We start from the raw sequence: 27,995 nt of genomic DNA, 5'->3' as shown, positions 1-27,995 counted from the left end.
TGCTACCAGAGTTTCTTCTAGTAGGTCTAGAATTTCAAAATCAATTTTAAACAGTATCAGTTTTTTAAATCTCCAAATGTAAATGAGACTCTTATTTTATCTCTTTCCATCTCCTTTTTGAAGGCAACGAATGATTATGGTTATAGCACTCACAGAAGACTTTTAAGAATGTAGTTCCCTTGATCCACACCTATGGATGCAGTAGCTCACAAGAGGGAACAAATCTTTACAGCGAGGATCATTTCCCACCTCCTCCACACACAGAGTAGACAGGGATGGGTAAACTTGGACATTGGCTACCCAAAATGGGGGGAGCCACAAAGGCAAGAAGTGACTGGCTTACAAGCTTTCAAGAGGGAACCTAGATCCAGAGTGCATGAAGGAAGGTAGAATCTTCACTGAGTACTATCCAATCTGTCTGGGCGGGGCTGATGAAAGGAGATATGAATAGGTCTCTTGTGATATAATAGTGAATAATTGTTATCAGGGCTGATTGTTGAAGGTCGGAAATGTAAAGGTAGATGTTTTGTAGCAAAAGGAGGGGAGTGACTGACTGCAGTTTAGGAGCAGAGGTCCCTGGGACCATCAAAGGAGAAGAGCGGAGAGCAGGACCCTACTCAGAGAAGCACTGACGCCAGAGATGGAGGCAGAGACGATGATGTGGAGAGATGGAGAGATGGAGCAGCTGGGGTCTTTAGACCCAGAGAGGGAGAGGGGCTGTGTGCTGATGACTGGTGTATACCCTTTGGTTGGTTGATGATGAATGGAGGGAACTGTAACCATGGCAATTAAACGACATACGAAAGAATGAATGTAAAGCTAATGTTCTCCCATGTAAAGTATCACATAATTCACAATAAAACATTAAAAAAAAAAAAAATGTAGTTCCCAAAAAGACCGAAGGAGAAGAAGGTCTATAATATAAAAGCATTAGCCATGAAAATTACCCTTAACCAAGTGTTCATGGTTAACACATGACTAATAAATCACCTTGACATCATATGTCCACTAATATGACACAACAAGAAAAGCACATTACGTCTGTGGAATTCTTCCCCTAATAACCATAACCTGAGTACAGAGTTACGGGTTCATGTGGTATCAAACAAACCTAAAATAAAGGACATTCTACAAAATACCTAACCACTGCTCTTCAAAAACATCAAAGTCATAAAAGAAAAACAACAACAACAACAACAAAAAACTAAGACAGTAACAGAAAATAGAGAATACTAACAAAGTGTGATCTTAATGAACTACAGATGGGGCCTTGGAATTGGACACAAGAACAGAAAAAAAAATTAGTGAAAAACCTGGTGAAATTTGAATATAATCTGTATAGTTAATAGTGTTGTAATCATGTCAATTTCTTCATTTTGACAAATGTATGATGATTTCATGAGATGTTAATGTTAAGAAGAAATTTGCAAAGGGTATATGTAGCAACTCACTTGATGCTGAACGGATAGGATTTTGAAAGGGTGATTTAATAGACCTATAAAATGAATATTTAGATGACAACTAACAGCAATTGTGGTTTATTAGTCTGGTATGCTAGTTTGCCCTTAACACACATTACCCAGCCTGCTAAAAATAAAAAGGAAGAGAGCTGGTTTTGCAATTTTCCAAATTAAATAACATTAGTGAAGTCTGAAAAGCATTCTGAAATATGTTATGTCAATAATCTCAACAAATAATAATAATCAGGAAGGGCACTTATGGGGTTTGGGGAGGTACTGGAAATGTTCTATTTCTAGCTAATTTAAAAAATGAACTATACTCAGAAAAGTCTTAAGCACTATTCTAAATAAATGCTCTGCCTAACAACAAAAATATTCCAAGAGTATGTAGAACTTAAAGGACAGTAAAAAACTTCCATTAGGAATGTATCCTGCTAAACATAGTTATTTTAAACAAACTTACTTTCTAGTTCTTCTTTTTCAAACTTTGTGTTCACAGTTGAGCTGGTTTTGCCCAGATCCACAACAGCTTCTTCATCAGGACCCTAAAAACAAATTACTCTCATTCAGACATAAAACAAAATTTACTCAGGACCTACTATATGTCTTATTTGGGATAGTCAAAAAATATACAACAGACTGCCTTCCTCTCAAAGACCTTAAACCTTATTATAGCTAACTTTTTAAAAAGATGGGTAGAAGTTTTTTTTGGGTTTTTTTCCTCCCTAATTCAAAGGAGAACATTTAAAATCTCATGTTGTTTCTCCTTCTGCCATCTCAATTCTTACCAAAATGACCTCAGGTGAAAAATAAGCCAGAAAGCCATGACTCAATTATTGTTGTTGTTGTTACGCACCGTGGAGTCGGTTCCGACTCATAGCGAGAAGGCCTAAAATGGTGTGGCGCTGTGGGTGATATGCCAGACTGCTAAACCATCTGAATACCAAGGTTGGTGGTTCAAACTCACCAGCTGCTCCTCAAAAACCCTATACAGGGTAGCTATGGGTTCGAACCGACTCGACAGCACTTCACAACAACAACAAACTCATACATAAAAATGTATGTGTCAAGAAAACAATCTTTTGCTGTTTTTATGGAAATAAGCTTTTCTGTGGCTATCTAAATTCAGTTCACCAAACACAGTAAAATTAAGCAGCTTAATTAATTATATTTGCCAAACATTTTTAAAAGGTGTATTTCTAGATGCCCAAACATACTAAAGGAACAAAGTTACTGATACACACACTTATTTCATTCTCAACAGAAAGATCTTCCAGATCAGGCATTAAAGAAAATCTGTAGTGAAGAAACTCTTGGATGTTAATAAGGAATGCTTGCTTTCTTGTTTGTCATTTGTAAGTTCTCTTAAATATATAAATGAGTTATCTTAAATATATCAGTGAGTCAAAATGAGTCCATGAACTTAACACTTACAATTGTTGTTATTAAGTGTCATTGAGTAAGTTCCGACGCATAGAGACCCTGGGATAGGATTTTCGGAGCTGTACATTTTTGCAGAAGCAGAAAGCTTCATTCTTTCTTCCCAATGAGTGGCTGGTGGTCTAGAACTGCCAACCATCCAATGCTTATAAGGATGGGGCCACTGTAGTCTCCAATACATAATAATGGTGATGTTGGTGCTAAGTGCCATCGAGTTGGTGCCAACTCATAGTGACCCTTATAACGTTTCCACAGAGCAACTGGTGGGTTTGAACTGCTGACCTTATGGTACACAGTCCAGTGCTGATCCTACAGCACCACACCAGGAATAGGAGTCAGTAAAATAAAGACTTAAGTGCCATAAAAAAACAGATTTTTTAAGTTATGTTCACTCTTCTTAGTCTAATGGACTGGCAACAAGTATATCAATGTAAGCTTTATCTGCCACTATATGATGCAAAAAAAAAAAACCAAAAACAAAAACAGAAAAAAACCTTCAAAGGGAAAGACATGCCAAACTTTAACAACTAAGGAGATTCTAGCCTTGAGGGTATATACCTACATTCTTAATTTTGTGCCTTTCTTCAGTTCAATAAAAAGACAAAAAGAATGCTTAATGCAAAATACTGGATAGCCTATTATTAAAAGATAAAAATCTTACTTTTAACTTGCCTTCTCAATTTGTAAATTAACTTCCAAAGGAGTGTTAAAACCATCCTTAACTATTTGTCATAAACTTACTAATGAACAAGATTCTGTGATACACATAGAGGAAGATGAACAAATCCTCTTTTTTCAAAAAGTCTTGGATTTAGTCCTGGGCTCTAGATGATGCCACTGGGACAAGTTGCCACTCACTCTGGACGCATGCCTGGGACAGGGCTGCTGGAACTCTGTGAGGACATACATTCTAGCATTCCAACATTCATAGGGTGTCAAGTATGGAGCACAAGGTTCAGGCCACATCCACAACAGATAATACAGGTGCATCCAAACCAAGTAGGCAAGATGGCCAGAATGATGCCACCAGTCACTTCCAAATTCCTAAGGAATAAGTTTACTCCTTTTTAAGTGACAAAGACTAGCAGGAGCAGTAGACAAGGACTCTGCTATGCTCAACAGAGACCAGAACTGGGATATACATTGGAGGTTACTCTTTAAAAAGCTATCTTTAGAGCAGAGTTCAATCATTTTAAAGTGTTCTGAAGAAGACCAGGCTAATATAAAACAGGAGTTCTGGGATATGACACTGTGGGTTAATGTGCTGAACTGCAAAATCGGTTTGAACTGCAAGGTCTGCGATTCCAGCTCACCAGTCATCACTCCTTGTAAGCCCTGTCTATACAGGGCTGCTACGGGTTAGAACCGACTCGATGCCACTTAAGAACAAAAACAACAATATGAAACTACCTAGTGGAGTCCTGGTGTGGCACTGTGGGTTAGTTAATGCGCCAGACTGCAAAGCCGCTTGAACTGCAAGGTCGGTGGTTCAAGCTCACCAGCTGCTCCTTGGAAACCCTATACAGGGTTGCTATGGGTCGGAATTGACTCGATGGCACTTGACAACAATATCTGGATCTCAAGGAGACCTAGGGGCACTGTGGTTAAGCACTCAGCTGCTAATCAAATGCATTAGCCAATCTGCAGAAGAAAGATGTCATGATGTGCTTTCATCAAGATTTACAAACTTGGAAAACCTATAGGGCAGCTCTACTCTGTCCTACAGGGTTGCTATGAGTCCTTGAGACCAATAAGAAAAAATAAATGCCTACCTTGTTTAATACAATTTATTGGATTTCTCTATTACTTGCAGTCTAAAATACTCCTAAGGAATAAAACTACTCTTAAGTATATAGGAGCTTCAGTGTTTAAACTCTTGTGACTCACTGTAGTCTACTAATTTTACGTTTTTAAAATAAGGAGGATCCCTTACAATGTAGTAATTTTAAAAGAATCTCTAGCCTTTAAAAAATTTACATAATATTGTACCAATAGTCATAAACTTGGTTTATGTGTACTTCAAGGGTGGCGAGAATCAGATCAAGGAGTCGGTGCTGTGTGTGCAGTACAGAGGAACTCAGAATAACTAACACATTCAGCAAGCTAGTCACACCAATGAGACTAAATACTATGAACAGAATAGGCACTCTACCTAAGAAACATGACCCAAAGAAAAGAAAGGCACAAGTGGATATTAGAGAATTAGAAACGAAGAGCAAAGAGCTAATAGGGCTTGATGAAGAGGTAAATCTCTCAAAAGCAATCATTCAGAGTTAACAAAAAGAAATGGTTAAATATCTAATTTAGGCAAACTGATAGAGACAGAAAGTAGTTAAGAGTTCAAGGGGGTGATGGGAGCATATAAATTGGAGTTATTAGTCAACAAGTATGCAGTTTGCTTTTGAGATGATTAAAAAGGTTTAAGGATAAAAATGTTTGCACAACACTGTGAAATAATTAATTCCAGTAAATTATAAAAGTAAAATGGTTAAAATAGCAAATTGTATGTTTTATATATTTTACCACAATAAAATTTAAACAAACAAAAACCTATGCAATGAAACGTGCCAAACGACTCTGAACCAGGGGGAAAAAACACTAAAAGGGACATTACAGGGACAACTGGCAAAACTTGAATACAGCTTTTAAAATCAGTTCCACTTCCTGATTTGGATCATGGTACCATTGTTAAGTTAGTAAATATCCTTGTTGTTAGGAAATACTTATTGAAATGTTTAAAGGTAGAAGCATGATGTCCACAACTTACTTTCAAATTGTTCAGAAAAACACAACCACTATATCAATAAAAGCAAAGTTTGGGGAGATGTTAAACATTATATAAATAAACGAAATTTTGGGGAAATGTTAAACACTGGTCAACTCAGGTGAAAGATATACAGGCTCTTTGCATTACTACTGTTAAGTTTTTTTTTAATGTTTTAAATTACCTTTGTAGGCAAAGTACTGCCATAATTTGAAGGCAAAAGTAAATCTAACCCATGAAAGAAGTTGTCCTTTCTGTCTAAATGATTTCCATCAACTATTTAAACCAAGAAGAATCTCTCAACCAGATGTCACTATTCCTGAGAAATGTGATATTCTACGAGGTCCATCATAAAATACAATGTAATGGTAAAAGGAGCAAGTGAAAGAGAGGTCATTATACTTTCTGACAGCACTAGCTTCCACATATCTCCCTGGGATAAGGGTCTGCTACAAAATGCTGTTAGCAGTTGTCATTTTGCAACACAGGAATAACCAGCAAAAAAGTTCACAGAGTAAGGTACTTATCCATCAGAACAGGCCCTCTACCTAAGAAACAGCCCCAAAACAATTACTTAGAAGTTTTGTCTTATGAATACTTGCAAGTTCGCTTTCACTGTAATGATCTTGAATAAACCATACTTCCCCCCCCCCAGCCTTTTTTTTTTTTTAAATCAGTGAGGTTTGGTATTCTATACTTGAAGTACAGAAAAAAATGCAGGTTCAAATTACTTCAAGCATATTTTAAGACTTATATGAAAATGGTTGCTAAATTCTGGGGCTTTTTTTGTTTGGCTTTAAAGTAGATTTTTTTAAGAACAGTTTTTGATTTATAGAAAACTTGTGCAGGGAGCACAGAGAGAGTTCCTGTACACCGTCTTCCTGCCCACTGTACACTGCTTCTTCAATTATTAGCATCTTGCATCCTTGCTAAAACTGATGAACCAATAGTGACACATTACTAACTAAAGTCCATAGATCACATTAATTAAGGTTCTTTCTTTAGACAAATTCATGTCAAATTAAACCAGTCATTGAAGTACAACATTCAAAATAAGTTTCACTGGAATTAGGACCATAGTCCTGTGGGGCAATTGGCAAAATATAGTTCATAAAGTTTATGTTCTACATCACATTGTTTGGTGAACAGAGTCTGAGGTGTTAAAAGCTTGTGAGCTTCTTGTGTTGGTCTCTACTGGTCTGAAGGAAAAGAAAAAGAAGAAACTAGTTTGTAAGACTAATAGTCTACAAGAACCACAGCCTCACTGATCCTGACACCAAAGATTCTAGATCATGTCCAGCTACCATTACCAACCATTGTGATTAGGGCCACAACAGACGGACTCTGATAAAATGAGAGAAAAATGTAACAAACCTTAAATTCCTTTTTTTTAAAAAAAAAAAAAAAGGCCAAACTTACTGCATCAGTTGAGACTAAAGGACACCTTTAGATGATTGCCCTGATACACACTTTTTACCCTGAACCAAAATTAATTCCTGAGGTCAACCTTTTAGCTATATAACAGACTGGTTCAAAAGAAAACAATGTCAGCAATAAGCATTGTGCTCCTTTAAAAAAAATCATCTATTTAAAGACAAATTAGACAAGACACACTACATGAACTCATTACAACAAAGAAATGAGAAACCAAATGAAACAGAACTTCAAAGGAAAAGTTAGAGAAGGAGATTGGTGCTTGATGGGAGGAGGAGCTGATCACAACCAGCCAGATACTTCTTGGCCATTTTGTGAGCAGATTTTGGTCCAAAAGGTGGTCTGGCAGAAGAGATTCACACAGGCAATGGGAAAGGTGCAATTCCTTCTTTTTTCCCATGTTCCCTTGTTGACCAGAGATGTATCCAGCTCACACTTTTATTCAACACCACTACAGACCCTGCTCTTCAAGAGTTAGGAGCCATGCCAGTTGTTGGAAGAAAACATCCCTAACATGATAAAAGATGAGAAGATAAGCATACAACAAACTAAACGAACCCGCAACAAGACAGATCGCCAAATCACCAAGACATTATAATCAAATTTTCCAAAACTAAAGACAATTCTGAGAGCAGTGAGAGAAAAATGAAACGTTATCTACAAAGGAGAACCAGAATAAGACTAAGCTCTGATTTCTCAGCAGAAACTATGAACACAAGACGGCAATTCTATCAATGGAATGACGTATACAAAACTGTGAAAGAAAAAATTTGCCAACCAAGAATCAACCAGCAAAGCTGGTAAAATTAGGATGTTTCCAGATAGTTATTAAAGGAACTTGTAATGACCAGACCAACTTTACAAAAATTTCTAAAGGGTGTTCTTTGGACTGAGAACCATCAACAGCAGACAACAACTTCAGATTAACATACATGACAACACCATCCAGAACTCAACTCAAAGTATTTAAAGGGAAACAAACCTAAGAGGCTGAAAATAAAGAACATGCAAAAGCAATTTATAATGACGTCAACTAAAAAGCAAAAAGAGGGAAAGTACAGATACTGAACTCTCAAATGGCAAGGAAGTGTTGTAGATTTCAAGACAAAACAGACTACTTTAAATAAGGAAAAAACTTATGGGAGGAAGAATGCGAGTAGACCCACAAATACGTAAGGGTCTGACAGATGGCACTGTAAGGTCATCTTACATGGTCAGCAGTTCAAACCCACTAGCCACTACTAAGAAATCCTATATATGGTCGCTGTGAGTCAGAACCAACTCCTCAACGCTTAACAACAACGTTCATCTTTGCTGCAAATACACTTAATGAATGTGGTGGAGCATACAGAGGAAACTGATTAAAACTTCTTACACATTACCACCAAATACCTTAAGGCAAAGAGTTGCTAGGCCTGAGGGCTCAGGACATAGTCTCCAGGTATACCAGTCAACTGGCGTAATACAGTCAACGAAGACATTGTTCTAGATCCTACTTTGGTAATTAACAACTGGAATCTTAAAAGCTGGTGAGTGGCAATGGAAGGTAATGGAAGGCAATGGAAGAAGAGAGATGAAAACTGAAGATGCTTGTAATTAAGTAGTCCAATGGAACACATGAACATCAGTCTCCATGATCTGAGACACAAAAACTAGATGGCACCTGGCTACCACTACAAACTGCTCTGAAAGGGATCACATTAGAAGGTCCTGGATAGAGTGAAGAAAATGTGAAACAAAATTCCAAATATAAAAATAAACCCAGCTTACTGGTCAGGAAGAGACTGGAAGAATCTGATACTACGGCCCTCAATAACCCTAAGATCTGGAACTGAACTCACCCTCTACACCAACCAGTATAGGTATATAGCGGAGACAGCGCTTGTATGGTATGCTCACCATTGAATGGTGAACCACTGGAGATCAAAAGGGCAACATCTACCTAAGGACAAAGTTCAGAATTGTTGACAAGGAGGGTGGAATGGAAATAAGAGCACAGGGAGTAAATGGGTTAACTGCTGTTACATGGAGGGGATTGCAATTGTTGAGATGAAACAAAATGTGTTAATTGCTGGATATAAAACTGATGATCTGCTCTGTAAACCTTCACTCAATACACAATAAAAAAGTTTTCCAAAAACAAAACCCTAACAATGAAAACCATGATTAAATTCCAACTGTGAATGCTAAAAGTGCATCTTCCCCAGCCCTTAAGAGGGGGAATTCTGCTAGAGTGGCTGTTTAGGAATTTCTGCTAACAGAAGGCGGAGTGGAAAAGGGAAAGAGATACTCTAGGGTTTTCACTCACATACTATGTCTAGTATTAGACAAGTTACTTCTCTTCTCCAAGCCTACCATTCCACCTTACATAAAATAATATGATCAAATCAACCATAAAAAGGATAAAAATATTTGCATATGCTATAAAATGGAAGTCAAATGACAATTATGACAAAGAAAGAATATGCTAGTTTTTTTTAAAGTGCATTTTGAATGATGTAAACCCCCTGTGTGTCAGACTATAACTGCTCTATAGGGTTTTCAAAGGCTGAGGTTTTTGGAGGTTGATTACCCAGTCTTTCTTCTAAGACACATCCAAGTAGAGTCTTCCAACTTTTCAGTTAGCTGAGCATGGTACTCATTTGCCTCACCCAGGAACTCCATTATGGACCTCTAAATGTGTTTATATGTGTGGGCTATAATACAATAGTCTCTGATAAGGAAATTCTAGCAAAGATTATGGTATGCAAATAGCAGTTCCACTCCCTTATACCAATTTTCACTGGCAGTTAGCTTTTTTACTTCAACTTTTTATTATGAATTGAGTGAAGGTTTACAGACAAGATCAGTTTTATATTAAACAAAACATACCTTTTATTTCATCTCAATAATTATAATCCCCTCCATAAAAGAACAGTTATCCCACTGTCTCTGTGATTCTTATTTCCATTCTACCCACCTTCCAATCGCTTTTCAACATTGTCCTAAGTAAATGTTGCCCTTTGAATTTTGAATGAATGACCATTCCACGGTGAGCATACCTTACTAGTGCTGCTATCCCCCTATACACCTATCTACTGCTTGAATGAACACTAGGCCACAAGGGGAGTTCCTTTCCAGACCTAAAGAGTGGTCAAGGGTCACAGGCAGTTAATGTTATATGCAGCTTCTTACCCTATGTTTAATAATAAACCTAGTCCTGAAATAAAACAGAATAACCATTAAATGTTTAGGTTCTGCTTTCTCTCTTTAGTTATTGTTGTTACCTGCCACAGAGTTGGCTCCAACTCACAAGATCCTGTATGGCGTTTCCAAGGAGTGGGCTGGTAGGTTTCCTTTAGCAGTGCTTATCTTACAAAACTGCACCAAGATTCTGTCTTAGGTAATTTGCATAGCCTCATTACAATCATAAGAAAACATCAGACAAACCTAAACTGATATTCTTTAAAATACCTGGTCAGTACTACTGAACAGTGTTAAAATGATGAAAGACTGAGGAACCATTTTAGGCTGGAGGAGACTAAGGCAAAATAACCATTAAATGCTAAGTGAGACCCTAGAATTGGAAAATGACTGCCCATGCAAAAACTGTGACATGTGGATTAGTTCTCATACTGGATCAATGTTAACTTTCTGGATTTGTTTATGCTACCTACCATGGTTAAATAAATGTTAACATTAGGGAAAGCTCAGTGATCGATGTAGGGGAAATCTCTACACTTTTTTGTAGCCTTTCTTATATTAAAAATAAAAAAGTTCCAAAAAAAAGGCAATCTGTAAAAACAGATCCACATTTACCTAAAAAGTAATGAATAATAAAGTTCACAATGATGACCCTGAATTATAAAATTCTGATACAGAAAGAGATAAAAACAAGTAAAATACAAAATCAACAAAAATCTTATTTAGAATTGACTCATTTTAATCTTAAGGAGTCTAATCTTAAGGGAGTCCTGGTGTGGCACTGCAGGATAAGGCGCTGGACTACAAGGTCGGTTTGAACCGCGAGGTCGGAGGTTAAGACTTAACAGCCACTCCTCAGAAACCAACTCGACAGCACTTAACAACAAAAATCTTAAGGAAATTTTCTGTTATTAGTTAAAATGCACTTTACTTGTTAAAATTAAACTATTATAATTACTTGATCTAAAAGATTAGAGAAATATCTATCTATGGATAATAAAATTAGCTCAAAATTTCCATACAATAAATATTACTGAGTTTTAAACAAAACTTATGACCCTGACTCAGAAGTCCCTGAGTGATTATTGTGCTTAACTGCTAATCTAAAGTTTGGAGGTTTAAGTTCACACATCAGAGAAAGTTCAGGCCATCAAACACCTAAATAAATCAGTCCTTGAAAACCCTATGGAGCTCAGTTCTACTCTGCACACATGGCATTGTAATGAGTTAGAGTCAACTAGACAACAAATGTTGTGGTTGTTATGTGCTGTGGAGTCGGTTCCGACTCATAGCGACCATGTACAGGGTTTACGAGGCTGTAAATCTTTACGGGAGCAGAAAGCCTTATCTTTCTCCCACAGAACAGCTTGTAGTTTCGAACTGCTGACCTTAAGGTTCACTGCCGAATTCATAACCACTAAGCTACCAGAGCTAAAAAAGGAAAACTTTTTTTTTCCCTTAAGCAGAATCTAAAAGACTAGAAACTGCTTTTGATTTAAAGCTTTCAGAATGCTAAAATGTTAAATTTCCATGTCATCTGAATCTATCAATTGGATTAACATATATTTAAGCTCCTGAAAAACAAGAAAAATTATATTCTCCAGTCCAGCTAATAAAAACTAGAATAATGACTAATGCTCTTAGAATTATTATCCAAGTTGGCTTCATTATCAGTTAAAATAAAACACATAATATGACTTAAAATAATAAATCTGATCACTTAAGGAATAGCCTTCTCCCCATAGAGAACACGGAAGAGTGAAGAAAATCAAAGACACAAGGAAACCATTAGTCCAGAGGTCTAATGAGCCATGAGAATCCATGACTGTGAAACCAGAAGAACTAGATGGTGCCTGGCCACTCTAAAAACCACTCCGAAAGGAATCACATTAGTAGATCCTGGATAGAATGAGAGAAAAATGTCCAACAAAATTCAAATTTAAAACAAACAAACAAAAAAAATAGGCTTACTGTTCTGACAGAGACTGGTGAAACCCCCAAGACTATGACCTTTTAGTTACTCTTCAACTCTTAAGTCACCTCAACTCAGCTTTCATCCAAAACAACAGACAAGCCTATAGGATGAACATTAAATACCAGGGAGATACAGACTTCCAAGAACAACCAACCTTAGGAGATCAAAGGGCACTGTGGGATCAGTACTGGACTACTAGCCACAAGGTTGGTGGTTCAAACCCACCAGTCACTCCTTAGAAACTCTACATTGGGTCACTATGAATCAGAACCAACTCGACAGCACTTAACAACAAAAGCTCAGAAGACAGGAAGGAATGGGAAAGACTGTATGAAATGGACAAACTCAGGTAAGAGTGCTGTTACATTGTGGGAATTACAATCAATGTTCACAAATCAACAGTGTATGAATACTAAAAATGGAAAACCAATTTGAGCTGTAAACTTTCACTAAAATCACAATTGTTCTTGCCAAGTGCTGCAGAGTCAGTTCCAACTTACAGTGATCCTGTAATGGGTTTCCAAGGCTATAAATCTTGACAGGAGCAAAAAGCCTAGTTTTCTCCCTAGGAGCAGCTGTGGGCTGAAACTACACTACTGTCCAGTGCTTACCATACAGCATCATCAGGCTCCCATAAATCACAATAAAAAGTAAAAAAAAAAAAAAAAAGGAAATCAGAACCTTTAAGTGCCAGTAGGAGTCCTGGTATGGTGCTATGGGTTAATGCACTAGACTGCAAAGTCAGTTTGAACTGCAAGGTTGGTGGTTCAAGCTCACCAGTCGCTCCTTGGAACCCCTCAAAAGGTTCACTATGGGTTGGAACTGACCAACTGGACGGCACTTAACAAGAACAAGTTGATAACGTTTGGGAAGGTGGATGGAGTAGAAATAGGAACCACAAGGAGGAAGTGGGATAATAACTGTGGTTCTATGGAGGGGACTGCAATCACTGAGAAGAAAAAAAAGTACATGATTTGTTGAATGTAAAACTGATGATCTTGTTTGTAAACCTTCACTCAATTTATAATAAAACTTTTTTTAATGAATGAATAATTGACATTACCATCAATTAACAATATCATATTCCAATGCCTTCAGTTTTCCTCCAATGATTTCATGCTAGTCAGTACCTGGGCAGGCACAGCTACAAAACACAAACTTTCTCCTCACCAAACTACATAGAAACTGTTTCCCAAGGTGGCATACTGTCTAGTCTAAAAGGGATTAACTGCTCCCATTCCCAACCTTCATTTAACCTGCATAACTGCCAGGGTAGCATGCAAAACAATATACTTAACTCTCACCCCAAATAACAACAAAAACAAACGTCTTATTTGCATGCAAACGGGTGGGGGAGGGTGGAGATCCTTAAAGATACACATTGACACAGTGGCAGCCTCAAACATAACAATAGTGAGGACAATGAAGGATCAGCTAGTGTTTCACTCTGTGTGCATAGAGTCCACAGTGCCTAATCACCCAGGTAGTTGTTGTTGTTGTTATGTGCCATGGAGTCGGTTCCGTGGAGTCGGTTCCTACTCATAGCGACCCTGTACAGGGTTTCCGAGGCTGTAAATCTTTACGGGAGCAGAAAGCCTCATCTTTCTCCCGTGGAACCGATGGTAGTTTCGAACTGCTGACCTTGCGGCTCGCTGCCCGATTCGTAGCCAGGTTAGTACTCAAAAAATAACTCAGTGGAAGAATATCATAATATTTACTTAAAATACACATTAACTTTTAAATGCCCCTAAATATCTAACTATGAAAATACAAATAGCAACATTGCAAATAGCAACATATAAGAAAAGATCAACACATCATCTCAGTCTATCCAGCTTGTTCCCATGAGACATCACTATGAAGTTTTGAGCAAGTCTAATGCCTCTGAACTTTCATTTTCACTGAGGCACTGTTCATAATTGTGGGTCAGAGGAGTGTTTCAATAGTGAGGTGACCTAATACTAGGGAATACTATGAAACATTTTAAAAAACACAGACCAAAGTAAATCTAAAAGTACTAACAGTAAAGATCTGCAGGATATGTTATGTATTTTTATAAAGTTTTAGAGAAATAAAAACATTCATGTTAAAAACAACCTTACAAAAATAAAATTTGTTTCTAAGTATGCTATCTTTGTACTTATTTATAAGTATAAGCAAAGAAAACAGCATTAAGATCTACATCAAATGGTTAACGGTGCTGACTTCTCAAAAGGGGAATAAAAGTCAAATAAGCGTATTATTTTATTGTAATTGTTTGGGTTTTGAATGAGAATGTTTACATGTGGATCTTGCATAACAAATTAACCTTACAATTTGCAAAGTCTAAAATGTTATAGCACTGGAAAGTTACACACTGACCATGAGTCATAACTGACTCTGTGGAAACGAGTTTAGGTTGTGAGTAGAGTAAAATTAAGGGGAAAAAATCTCCTTTTTCCTAAAATGATTTAGCTTTTAAACAGCTCTGAAATATTAATCAGAAAACTCAGAGTCTGCAGTAAAGGCAACTATTAAGTGACCACACAAAGAGGTATTTCAACTCTATTCTCAAATATATATAGTGCAAATGGTAATATGTTGAAATTCTTTTAAAATGAAAACACTTAGTTACTCAAGGGGCAATACATTTTTTTGAAACTAATATACTGTTGTTGTTAAGTGCCACTGAGTCAGTTCCAACTCACAGCGACCTTGTATAGGGTTTCCGAGGAGCAGCTGGTTAGTTTGAACCGCCGACCTTGCAATTCAACTGGCTTTGTGGTTCAGTGCTTAACCTACAGCGTCACACCAGAACTCCTACACTGTATTTAAATCCTACCATTTTAGGATAATGTTTTAAGTCATATTCCTTAATACAGAATAAGTGAATACACTACTAAAGTATGATTCTGTGTTCTTTTTTAGAGTATATACAATTTATATATATACTAAAGGCTTGAAAGTCTAAAACATCAAATTGCTAACATTGTCGCAGTCTGATGACTGACACAGTAGTGGGAAATAACACATAAACAATCCTGTAGTGTTCAAAGATTTTTTTAAAGCAAACTTTTATTTTTAGTAATTAAAACTCCATTTTCAATCTGTTAATATGTCAGTTGTTTTTCAATTTGCATCTAGAAATTACTCCTCCTTTTTTACTTCCAAGAGTATAGTGAGAAATTAAAAATTGCCATTTTTATATAATAATGTTTTCATAGTTAACCTCAGATCATTGAGCCATACACATCTACTGGTTTTAAAGGAAATGAAGTCATAGCACTATGAACATTCAAAGTCATAGCACTAAACAACACTTAAATACACAAAAGAATAAAAAGGCATCCAAATTATACCAATGCATTGACCCACTCTAAATTTAAAGAAATTATCTAGCTTTATTTTTTTAATTTCAACTATTTTTATTTACAAAAAGGTAACTACTGAGACTAAAATAGTTCTATATTATAGATGTTTTTATTGTTGTTAGATGTAGTCGAGTTGGTGCCAACTCATAGTGACCTTCTGAAGAGAACAAAAACACTGCCCACTCCCTGTGCCAACCTCACAATCATTGCTAAACTTGAGCCCATCGCTAATGCCTTTGTGCCAATTATCTTTCTGATGGTCTTCTTTTTCACTGACAATACATTTAAGAGTTACCTGTTTACGACCGTACAGATTAATGCTTTGTATATAAAACACCATTTGTATAAGGTTATTTACTGCAGTATTACTGTATTAACACTGGAAACAAACCCAAACCAAAAAACAAAGACACTGCCCTCAAGTACAGTTCTACTCATAGTGACCCTACAGAGAAGGGTAGAATTGTCTCAAATGATTTCCAAGGATGTAATCTTAACAGGAGTCCTGGTGCTGATGAGGCTTAATGAGCTAGACTGCAATGTCGGTTTGAACCACAAGGTCGCTGGTGCAAGCTCAGTAGCTATTCCTCAGAGACCCTTAACAGGGTCACTATGGGTCAGAATCCACTCAACAGCACTTAACAACAACAAAAATCTTTACAGAAGACTGCCACATCTTTCTCCCTTGGAGTAGTTGGTGATTTCAAACCAGTGACTTTTTAGTTAACAACAAGTCACTTTAACCATTATGCAATCAGGGTTCCTACCTACAAACCACTAGCGGGTCCTTTAATAGAAAATGCGCTAAATAAACTATGGAAAGTGCACACAACGGAACACCAAGCCACTGAAAAAAAATTAAAAAATGGAGGAACCTATCTACCCTAATCTACGGCTATGAAAAAAAAATGCCCAAAATCAATTACAGAATGAAAAACACACATATAGAAGTACGTATATTGTGAGCATTTAAAAAAATTCCCAGAAAAGGAATATATGAATTTGTAGAAAGAAACACTGAAAGAATATGCAATAGTAAACCTGGTTACTACTACTGGCAGTCTTCCCGCGTTATTTTATATAGTGCTATTTTTCCCTTAACCATGCAAATACAAAGAAACAAAGGAGCTCTGGTAGCGTAGTGGTTACGAATCGGGCTGCGAACCCTAAGTTCAGCGGTTCAAAACTACCAGCCGCTCCGCGGGAGAAAGATGAGGCTTTCTACTCCCGTAAAGATTTACACCCTCGGAAACCCTGTACAGGGTCGCTATGGGTCGGAACCGACTCGACAGCACTTAACAACAACAACAACCTCAAAGAATTGTGGGATGAGACGCTGTGTGAAAGTGCCAAACAAAACATAAGTGTTTCAACCTACAGAGACTATCAGCGCCAATGTCAATTCACCAGACAGCTTCAAAAATAAGTTATTTATAGAAACCTGTGAGTGCTGAAGCAAATAACTATTAATCTCCTAATTTAAAAATGATGTGAAGAATAAAGTTCTAAAATACATCCTAAAATAATAATATACTTGAGAACAAACAAGATGGAGGATCGGGTAGAAGTACAGTGAGGAGCTCTATTAGCAGCAACACAGAATACTGGACCAAGCAGGCTGAGGGGATGGTGCCAGAAGGTTGAACCACATATAAAGGAATATTTAGAAAATTGGAAGACATACAGCCATTGGAATTTGTAGCAGAAGCAAGAAATCCAGTGCTTTCTAATCCAAGGCCCTCAGCTGGTCCCTGAATGGCCATTTTGGGCGAGAGTGAACTAAGGGATTTTGCCAAAGCCAACCCTGCAAAGAAAAATGTCCTAAGGTGAGTTCTGTGGACAGAGAACAAACTAGAACAGACAACAACCAGAGATTGACGTAGGTGGCAGCACCACCTGGAAGTCAATTGACAAATGGAAGACTCGAGAACAGAATAAAACTATAAAAACAAATTCAGAGAATCTGGGAGGTCAGTCTTTGATCAAAACAATTACAATGTGAAAGAAAGTAAAACACAGAGGAACAGAGGAGATCTAGGTGGTGAGAAGGTCAGATACATTACAGGATAAATGGAGGGAAAACTTAAAGGAATATAAGGTAACCACACGGTCAAGTTGGGATAGTGGATTTCGAGGAAGGTGGAGGGAGGCAACGGTACAGCACAGGGTAAAGGCAGACAAATCATAGTTCTGGGGTTGGGGATGGCAATTCAAGAAGGGCGAGGAGGTGGAAGAACAAGGTAGACAGGGGAACACTGAGACAGGTTTGCATGGCTAAGTGGGACAGATGTAAATAATGATGTATGCTTAACCTTGGAACAACAGGGTTCTGTGATACAGGGATCTAGGCATAGTTTGAAGAGGGGAAATAATACTAAGATGCTTGATTGTCTTATGAATATTGGTTTCCCTTGCTTATTATTGTAAAATAAGACACTTGAGTGGCATAGAAAGGAATGTCAGGAAACATAATTACAGAAAACTTGTAAGCCCATCTTCAGCCTATAACTGATTGGAATACCTAAAAGGGGTTCTAGAACTTGCCCAGTGAAACAGGCCTCTTGCGGAGCCTTTTCAGAGTATAGGAACTTAGGTGGAATCCTGAGTCCCATCCTGAACCTTCTAAAGTAGGACATTCCCACTACAAAGAACAAGCAGACCTGCCTGGAAAGCTAGAACAACAGAAGATACATCTTCAAAGAAATTTCACCAGGAAAAACCCAAAACAAAAATGGCAGTATGAACGGCGACTGCAAGAATAAACAAGCTGTTCACCAGGAAGCCACCCAGGCAAACAATCAAGTTCCTTCAGGACAACCCCTCTCCCCTCTAAGGCTGAAACTCAAAGGGAACACATGAGCAGTCATGTAAGCTTGCTGGTGCCCATATTTGTCTGCTGGTGAGTGAAAAGAGGGGGAAAGACAGCAATGAAAAAATGGGCTGAGTTCAACCATGGCCTATTGACTCCCGTTGACCTGGAGATAAGAGAGAGAAGAGGAAGGCCTGCTGATCCAATGTGTGGTGTGACCTGGGGCCACCTGAGCCCATGGACAAGGACATAGCCACAGAGGTCTAGAGCTGAGATTGAAGCATCTTATGAAGCGAGCAGAGAGGCACAAGAACACACAAATTTGCAGATAGTACCCATGTGACCTATCCTTGATGGCTTGATAATTAGAACTCGACTAGAGAAAGATAAAAAAGAAATTTTTTTGATAAAGGAAATGAGGGTAAATTGTTACAATTTGATGAACTTGACCTATACTCATGGAGGTAGTAACTCTAAATACCAACAAAGAGGGAAGGAGTCTTCACATCAAGTATCAGTGTTACTCTGTGTACAGAGGGATAGGCAACTTTGACGTTGGCTACCTAAAAGAGGGGGCAATAAAGGCACGAAGTGACTGGCTTACAAGGCTTCAAGAGAGAGTTTAATTTAAGAGTGTGTGGGGAAAGAAAGAGTCCCCACTGAATAGTTGTCATCTTGTCTAGATAGGTCTGGTTAAAAGAGATGGGGATAAGATTCTTATGATTCAGTAGTGACTAATTGTTATCATGACTAATTCCGACTGTCACAACTGTAAAGGCAGAAGTTTTGCAACAAAAATGGGGGAGCATAATATTAGAGTACAGAAACAAAGGATCCTAGGACCATCAAGGGAGTAGAGCACAAGCGGAATGTGGGACCTTATCCAGAGTAGCAGTGACACCAGAGAAGGAGGCAGAGATGGGGACAAGGAAAGAGGGAGCAGCTGAGGATTGCTTCCTCATGGGAACAGAGGTACTAAGAGATGGTGGCCATGAGGCAATCTTGCAGAATGTGCCCTTTGGTGGTATAAATTATTATATATGTCCGTGTTTTTTGTTTAAAAAAAGCAAAAGTGAATAGAGAGAAATACTGTTAACTGATGGTGCATGGAGGAGATTGTAATCATTTGTGATGAAACAAGTTGTATGATTTGTTGAATGTAAAACTGATGATCTGCCCTGTAAACTTTCACTCAATCCACAATAAAAACTTAAAAGGAAAAAAAAAAACAACAACACAAAACTTGTAATTATATATTCATGTAATTACTTGCTTAAGGAGCTCTGGTAGCGTAGTGGTTACGAATCGGGCTGCGAACCCTAAGTTCAGCGGTTCAAAACTACCAGCTGCTCTGCGGGAGAAAGATGAGGCTTTCTACTCCCGTAAAGATTTACACCCTCGGAAACCCTGTACAGGGTCGCTATGGGTCGGAACCGACTCGACGGCACTTAACAACAACAACAACAATTACTTGCTTAATTGTCCTCCAGAATGAACAGTTAAGTTCCAAAGAGAGAAAGACCATATATGTTTTTGTTCACCATTTTATCACAGGCATTAAGCATAAAAATGCCTGGCACTTAACAAGAAAAATTAAAACTCAAACATAGACAGGTCCTCAGTATTTTGAACTTCAGTAAATCCGTTTATAAACAAATCATCTACCATTTACACATCATAAAAATCAAATTCAAATTGCAAACAGAAATTCCCATAATCAAACAACTCTAGTTATGTTAGAAACAGATTCTATCACTGCATATATTTTACTAATTCCTCTCAGTAAGTCATCATGCTTTAAAAAGCAAAGCACACAATTTATATTTTCTGGTCAAATTATCAAAAATGAGATTTACCATGCCAGAGACACGGTATTTGAAAAGTGTTACAAGAATCCAATGTTAAACAATATGGTCTAGTATCCTTTCCAACCACCTGAGATTCACAAAATCCATTATTAAAACAACTTAGAGGATTCCCTACCACAGATTAATTTTTCCAATTATACAAAACATGTCGATTATTCAAGAGTTAACACTTCCTATCAACTATTAGTAACTATGTAGCATGATTTCACAGTTATCACATAATTTGGTTTACAAACATATTTAACTATTAAGATAAAATGATTTCTTTCCTAACATCTTAGGTAAATACAATTTTTAAAGTCTCATTCAAGTATTGGAAGAATAATTTCAAAGGATTTTAATAAACATGCTACAAACTGTTAAAAGTTTATACAAGGAAAAAAAAAAAAACTTTTATACAAGGATTTGTTCTTTTCAAAAGATGACTTGTACAGCCAAGGACACAGAGGATGATACTATTCTCAGCCAGTGGTAATAAGCTTGACATTTCTCCAAGCTTCAATAGTAAACTTTGGAAAGACATAAACTGGTTTTAAAATAAAGATCATAACTACAGGTACGTACAGATAGTTTCTTCTGCAGGTGAAATCTTTCCATAGCAAAATAAAAATGCCTTGTTCTGAATAATGCAGTGAGGTTAACGGTCCTGAAAATTCCAGGGACAGTGAGTACACATCTGATTTAGGTCACTGGGCTTGACAGAGATGAACTCTTTTCAGTTGCATTTATGGTACAGCCAATCACTGTGTTTTAAGTAACCTAATCTTCCTGCTAATAACTACAAACATACAGGGTAACAGAGATTACAGATTTGGAACATAATGTATTTAATTATAACTTTTAAAAACACCAAAAGATCAATTTAGCAATATTTTCAACTTAAATATTTTCCACATTAATTCAAGCACACTCTAAGGATATATACGGATGGATGTGTGAGACTATATATGGGGTGGCTTCAAACAGCTTGGAATTAAAAGATAATGGGATTTTTCCATGCAATTTTTAAAGTCTTCTAATATCTTTTAAAGAATTCATTTTTTCAAAAGTCATTAAATTAAATGACTTTTCAAAAGTCATTCAACAGTTTAAAGTTGCTGTCATCTTTGAAAAGATTACTTCTTTTTTAACATTAGTATACTTAAGCCAACTTGTCATGTTAATAACAGAATAAATCATATTATGATTTATAACCATCACTGTAACCAAACAAACATTAAATATTCGTACAGACAATAACTAGAAGGGAACCAAGAAACAAGCATCAGATCTGTAACTTTTGGACTAAGGACTCTTTTACAGTAAAAATTACTGAAGACCTTATATTTCCTATATGGAAAACTGAGAAAACTTCAAGATATTAATCATACTTTAAAATAAAGTCATTACATGCTAACAAATAACATTTTAATGAGTAACTATTTTCAAAGCAAAACAAACTTTAGTGAAAATTGTGGTTTTGTTTTTACATTTTTGCATGTCTCTTTAATATTTGACTTAATAGAAGACAACTGAATTCTCATATCTACTTCTGCATCACGTTGATGTGATGTGTTACTTGGTTGAAGTTCATGAATATCCAACTTTACACAGACACTCAGTTGAAAAAGGAGAAGTGTTTTAGCAGTCTTTTCAGGTAATGGTGGTTACTCCTGATACTTCACTAAATCCAACAAGTGGGTATTTCTTAAAGACTAGTTGCAATATATTATCTGAAACTTTAAGGAGCTCTGGAGTGTAGAGGTTACAAATCGGGCTGGGAACTGCAAGGTCAGCAGTTCGAAACTACCAGCTGTTCCACGGGAGAAAGATGAGGCTTTCTGCTCCCGTAAGATTTATAGCCTCGGAAACCCTGCACAGGGTCGCTATGAGTCAGAACCGACTTCACGGCACATAACAATAACAAGTACATTTTATTCTGAAATCTATTGGTCTACTACTATACACTCTGGTACCGTAGTGCGTACGAATTGGGCTACGAATCTCACAATTAGCAGTTCGAAACTACCAGTTCCGCGGGAGAAACAGGAGGCTATCTGCTCCCGTAAAGCCTTGGAAACCCTGTACAGGGTCACTATCAGTTGGAACCAACTCCCTGTCACATAAAAACAACTATACATTCAACCATTTGGAAAATATATGCCCTCTTAGTACTGCTGGTGGTTTCAAACTACTGACCCGTGGTTAGTAGTCCAACACATAACGCACTACACCCACCACCAGGACTCCTTACTACCTAGAAAACCCTACAGAACAGTTCTACTCTGTCACACAGGCACCGTAAGTCAAAACACATTCAATACAGCTACCAACAGGTGAATTACATATTATTTTTCTTTTCTCTATTTAATTTGTTCAATGATAATATGTTAATGTGTGTAGGGAAAACAATCAAGATTAAGAAACATTTGATATTGTGAGTTTCTAAAAAGCAATACAAGTCTTTATTGAATATCTACTATAAGCCAAGAACTACACTAAGAACCATCACACTAGAGTTTGCTGTTGTTAAGTTCTAACTCACAGCGACCTAGTATAAGGTTTCTGAGGATATGTTTGTGGGTTTGGATCACCAGCCTTGCCATTAGTAGTTCAGTACTATCTTACAGAGCCATACCATTACTTCCCTATATGTAGCACATTTCATCTTCAAATACTTCACTAATCCTCTCAACTCTGAGTAAACCTCAGAGAGGTTAAATCCTTTATCCAAAGTCAATAACATAGTAAGCAGTGGGTTTAAGAATCAAACCTAGTCTTTTTTACATTATGTTCTTGCTGTTCTCCAACGATGTATGATGAAATCTACAGAGAAAAAAAAATTTCTAACTACAGTCAATTAAAACAAAGTTCCAATGGGAAATGAATGATTAAAATCAAATGTTTACCAAATTCATATAAAATGCTATCTAACTTAATACAGTAAACTTAAAATAGGTTATTTAGATAGATTTATTTCCAGGTACCATTATCTTTGGTAGCGCAGTGGTACAAATTGGGCTGCTAATCTCATGGTCAGCAGTTAGAAACTACCAGCTATTCCACGGGAGAAAAGAGGCGACTTTCTGCTCCTGTAAAGATTTACAGCCTCAGAAACCCTATGCAGGGTCACTATGAGTTGGAACATACTCCACAGCAAAATCTTACTACCCGTCAATTCTACTGGACTCACGGATGAGAAACACTTACAAAATAAAACAAGAAACTGAGAAGAGAATAAAGAAAAAAAAAAAAAGAAAAAAAAAATATATATATATATGTGTGTGTGTGTGTGTGTGTATATACACCCAGGAGGATCGGGCAAGCATTTTGTTCTGCTGTGCATAGGGTCGCTATGAGTTGGTACCGACTCGATGGCACCTAACAACAACAACAAATACATATATCTTATTTAACCCTTCTACTCTCTACGTGAGACTGTAGATGCTAGGCAACAGACATACCACCGCCTTCAAATACAACTAACTCATCTAAGAGTTTATTAAACTTTAAGAAATAAATGACCCAATGATATTAACAGTTACAATAAGCTTATAATTGGTCATATTTTCTAAATTGTCAGCCTTTCTGTGATCTATCCTTCGTTAATGAACAAAATCTTTATATAATATTAAAATTTTACAATATATCAACCCCAGGAGGAACAGCATCTGTAAATAGTTAGCGTAACTGTCAATTTTAATGACAACGTCCTGAAATTTACTTCCTGAGGAAAATCTTGTTGGCCTTCCCACTAGTATTTAAAAGCTTAACTTCCTGTCAGGCATGAATCTCCCTCCAAAAGGTTGTAACACCCAGGAGGCATAGGGATTTCTGTAGGATAAAAGAAAGGAAGAGAAAAGAAGTGAGTACAAGGAAAGAAGGGAAGGAAAAAAGAAGAGAAGTAGGGGCAAAGAGACTACATAGGAAAAAGAACCAATTGTTGTTAAGTGCCGTCGAGTCGATTCCAACCCATAGTGACCCTGTATAGTCTGAAGCATTAGCCTACAGAGCCACATCAGGACTCCAATTAGGTACATACAAATTTTTTCTTTCCCAAAATATAAAATGTGTTTTTCGTCATCAGAATACAAAAGATCCACATGTTTGTCCAATATGATACCTATTGTGACACTACTTTGGGCGCTATTAATCAAAATCCAAATAGCCACTGCTGTTGAGCGGGTTCCAACTCATACATGACCCAACAGGAGAAAGTACAACTGCCCTAAAATCTTTAGGCTATCATCCTTACAGAAGCAGACTGCCACATCTTTTTCCTGTGGAGTGGGGCTCATGGATTACAGCCACCAATCAATCTTTTGGTTAGCAACCTACCTGCTTTAAACATTGTACCACCAGGGCTCCCAAATACATTTTTCAAAATCAAGCTATCAGGACGGCAAATTAAATTTTAGTCTACTACTTTCTTGATCTCTGTCACCAAGGAAGGGCATAATACTTGGAAGAGTGCAAGTTCGGCAAATAAAAAAGGAAGCTCCCCAAAGAAATGGACTGGCACAGTGACAGCAGCAATGGGCTCAAGCATAGCAACAATTGTGAATGAGGATGGCACAGGATGGCATGTTTCGTTCTGATGTGCACTGGGTTCCTATGATTTGGAACTGACTGGACAACAACTTTCTTAATTAAAATATTTTTTTTTTTACTCAAAAAAAAAAAAAAAAAAAGCTCAGGAATTTTATTTAATCAGGAATTTCCATATAGCATAATGGTTACGAGTCGGGTTGCCAATCACAAGGTCAGCAGTTTGAAACTACCAGCTGTTCCGTGGGAGAAAGATACGGCGTTTTGCTCCAGTAAAGATTTACAGCCTCGGAAACCCTGTACAGGGTCGCTATGAGTCAGAACCAACTCCATGGTACTTAACACAACAACAAGTTAATTAAAGGAGTCCTGGTGTGGCGCTGTGGGTTAATGCACCAGACTGTAAAGCCATTTTTACTGCAAGGTCAGCGGTTCAAGCTCACCAGCTGCTCCTCAGAAACCCTACACCGGGTTGCTATGGGTTGGAATCGACTCCACAGCCCTTCATAACAACAAGATGTTAAAGAACTTTTTCAGTTTAATTTTACTTGCTAGCAATACATTTACATGCATCAAAAGTCAAAAGTACACTTAGGGTATACATAAAAGTTTCGTTGACTCCCACTGGTCTTTCCATTCCACTTCCCAATTTCTCATTTTTTTATGCATATTGTTGTTGTTAAGTGTCATCCAGTAGGTTCTAATCCATAGCAACCCTGTATAGGGTTTCTGAGGAGCAGGCTGGTGAGCTTGAACTGCCAACCTTGTGGTTCAAACTGACTTTGCACTAACCCCCAAAATAGATATTCTTACTAAAAACTCAAGTTGAAAAGCATTTGAGGTATTGTTGTTGTTGTTAAGTGCCGCTGAGTCGGTTCCAACCCATAGCGACCCTGTACAGGGTTTCCAAGGAGCTACTAGTGAGCTTGAACCACCGACCTTGTAGTTCAAACGGCTTTGCAGTCTGGCGCATTAACTCACAGCACCACACCAGGACTCCACTTGGGTATCAGGATTATTTTAATACTACTTAGGGCAGAAATGAGAATAATAATTGGGCAATCAGAAAATATAATCTCGTATCACAAAACCTGAATTATGCAAAAGAGATTCTATTAATTTACTAAAAAGAGTGCCCTCCCCCATTCCCTGTCCACTAGGCCACTTACTTTTTCCTAAATTAAACTATGTGTAATTCTTTTTAATCACATACCTTATTTGGGGAATTATAATAAAATACAGATCTAATACAGTTCTAATAATATCCACTTTATTATTTTTAAGTACTTGAATTTCCTTAGTGATTTGGTAACAGCTAATAAAATTGACATTATTACCATAAGAATCAAAAGCTTAAACTAAACTCAGTACCAATATTATATTCAACATATGGAGATTTTTCTCTAATTTGACTTCTACAGGTAAGGTCAAAAACAGTAAAGAAAAGAGGAAGAGAAAAAAACTGTAAACAGAGAGAAACCTTTCATTTTAGAAAGCATGCTTCAGTGAGCAGCAGCTAGCCCATTCCTTTCAGAGTTGCTAAACTACCACTGTTAAGCTCACACTGCTCAATTTGAGCAATCATTTCAGTTTCTACAATGCAAAATTTCAAATCTACAACAATACGAAAACTGAGATTTCATCAATGTATAAGATCACCACCTAGTGGCAAGGACTAGAAACTGGTGGAATTTTTCTCATGGTGAAGAGAACATATCTAAAAATTTGTTGGGTTTAGAATTACAACTCGAAGCTGCTTCAAGAAACTGGAACACTGAGTTTCATTCAAACAGACTCCTGGTGTGGCACTATAGGATCAACACTGGACTATGAACCACAAGGTAGGCAGTTCAAACCCACAAACTGCTCACAGAAACTCTATATAGGGTCAGAACTTAACACTTATAACTACAAGTATTAGGTACATACATTAGTCAAATTTAGGATACAGTGGTTGCTAAGGAGCTCTGGTAGCGCAGTGGTTACTAATCGGGCTGCTAACCTCAAGGTTGGCAGTTCAAAACTACTAGCCCTTCCCATGGGAGAACGATGAGGCTTTCTGCTCCGGTAAAGAGTTACAGCCTTGGAAACCCTGTACAGGGTCGCTCTGAGTCGAAACTGACTCCACAGCACCTAACAACAAGAAGTAGCTCTTGCAGCTTAGTGGTTACAAATCGGGCTGCAAATTACAAGGTCAGCAGTTCAAAACTATCAGCTGTTCCATGGGAGAAAGATGAGGCTTTCTGCTCCCATAAACATTTACAGCCTCAGAAACCCTGTACAGGGTCGCTATGAGTTGGAACCGACTCCATGGCACATAACCATCACCACCAAGTGTCATGAAGTCACAGCCACCTCTATAGGGTTTCCAAAGCTGTTTAAGTCATTTCAGCAGCAGAAAGCCTCATATTTCTACCACAGACTGGCTAGTAGGATGGAATCACCAAGCTGTGGCTCGCAGGTCAGTGCCTATCCTATAGAGCCACCCCTAAGGAGACAGAAGAGCTATGTTTTTTCATATGAACATTTTATATGTATCCCTGAAGAACCAATGTATACAGTAAAGTAGATGTACATCCATTTTTAAAAATTGTTTAAAAAACCCATAGTTTTTCTCCATATGTGTTAAGGCCTATCAATAATTTGATGAAAACCAAGTACTGAACAACCTAGTTCACATGTAAAATATTATTCACATAGGCTAAAAAAGTTATCAAGAATTTTTCAGGATCACATTTTTAAAAACCAACAATTGTGCTTATCAAAATATTCACCTATTTTTCTTAAGGATAATATGCTAATTTTAAAGGTTAGTGAAAAAGAACAAAAAAGATGTAGTTCAATATTTGGCTTGTGTACTAACTGACATACACTTTGAGAAAATAGTCATTTATTATAGATTGAAGTTGTGTAACTAAAAAGAGGAAGTAGTTATTCTTACATTCCAGGAACTGAGGACCCTAACAAGAGAAGCAGGGACAACAGAGATCGAGGCAGAGATGAAGACATGGAGACAGATAGTAGCTGAGGACTCTAGACTCAGATAGAGAAAGGCTGTGCACTGGCAAGAAGGAGACTGGGTTACAAAACGTTCCCTTTGGTTCTTTAAACAATTATATATTACTGAGTGTTTTTGTATACATAAAAAATATATATATATATATATGGGGGAATAGAGGCAAATA

At 37.3% G+C, this 27,995-nt stretch overlaps 1 protein-coding gene across 4 annotated transcripts in view; it reads right to left on the bottom strand.

The window, feature by feature from the left end:
• The window catches only part of SLC4A7 (solute carrier family 4, sodium bicarbonate cotransporter, member 7), a 126,082-nt gene that overhangs the window by 71,381 nt on the left and 26,706 nt on the right, over positions 1-27,995 (bottom strand). For all 4 annotated transcript variants that reach the window (XM_006851609.1, XM_006851612.1, XM_006851610.1 and 1 more), the window contains exon 2: positions 1,924-2,005. In XM_006851609.1, coding sequence (XP_006851671.1) covers positions 1,924-2,005 — 82 coding nt within the window. The remainder of the gene's footprint in view (positions 1-1,923; positions 2,006-27,995) is intronic.

This window comes from Chrysochloris asiatica, unplaced genomic scaffold, assembly GCF_000296735.1.
Source record: "Chrysochloris asiatica unplaced genomic scaffold, ChrAsi1.0 scaffold00030, whole genome shotgun sequence".
Lineage (NCBI taxonomy): Eukaryota > Metazoa > Chordata > Mammalia > Afrosoricida > Chrysochloridae > Chrysochloris > Chrysochloris asiatica.
This window is presented reverse-complemented; position numbering and strand designations above follow the sequence as displayed.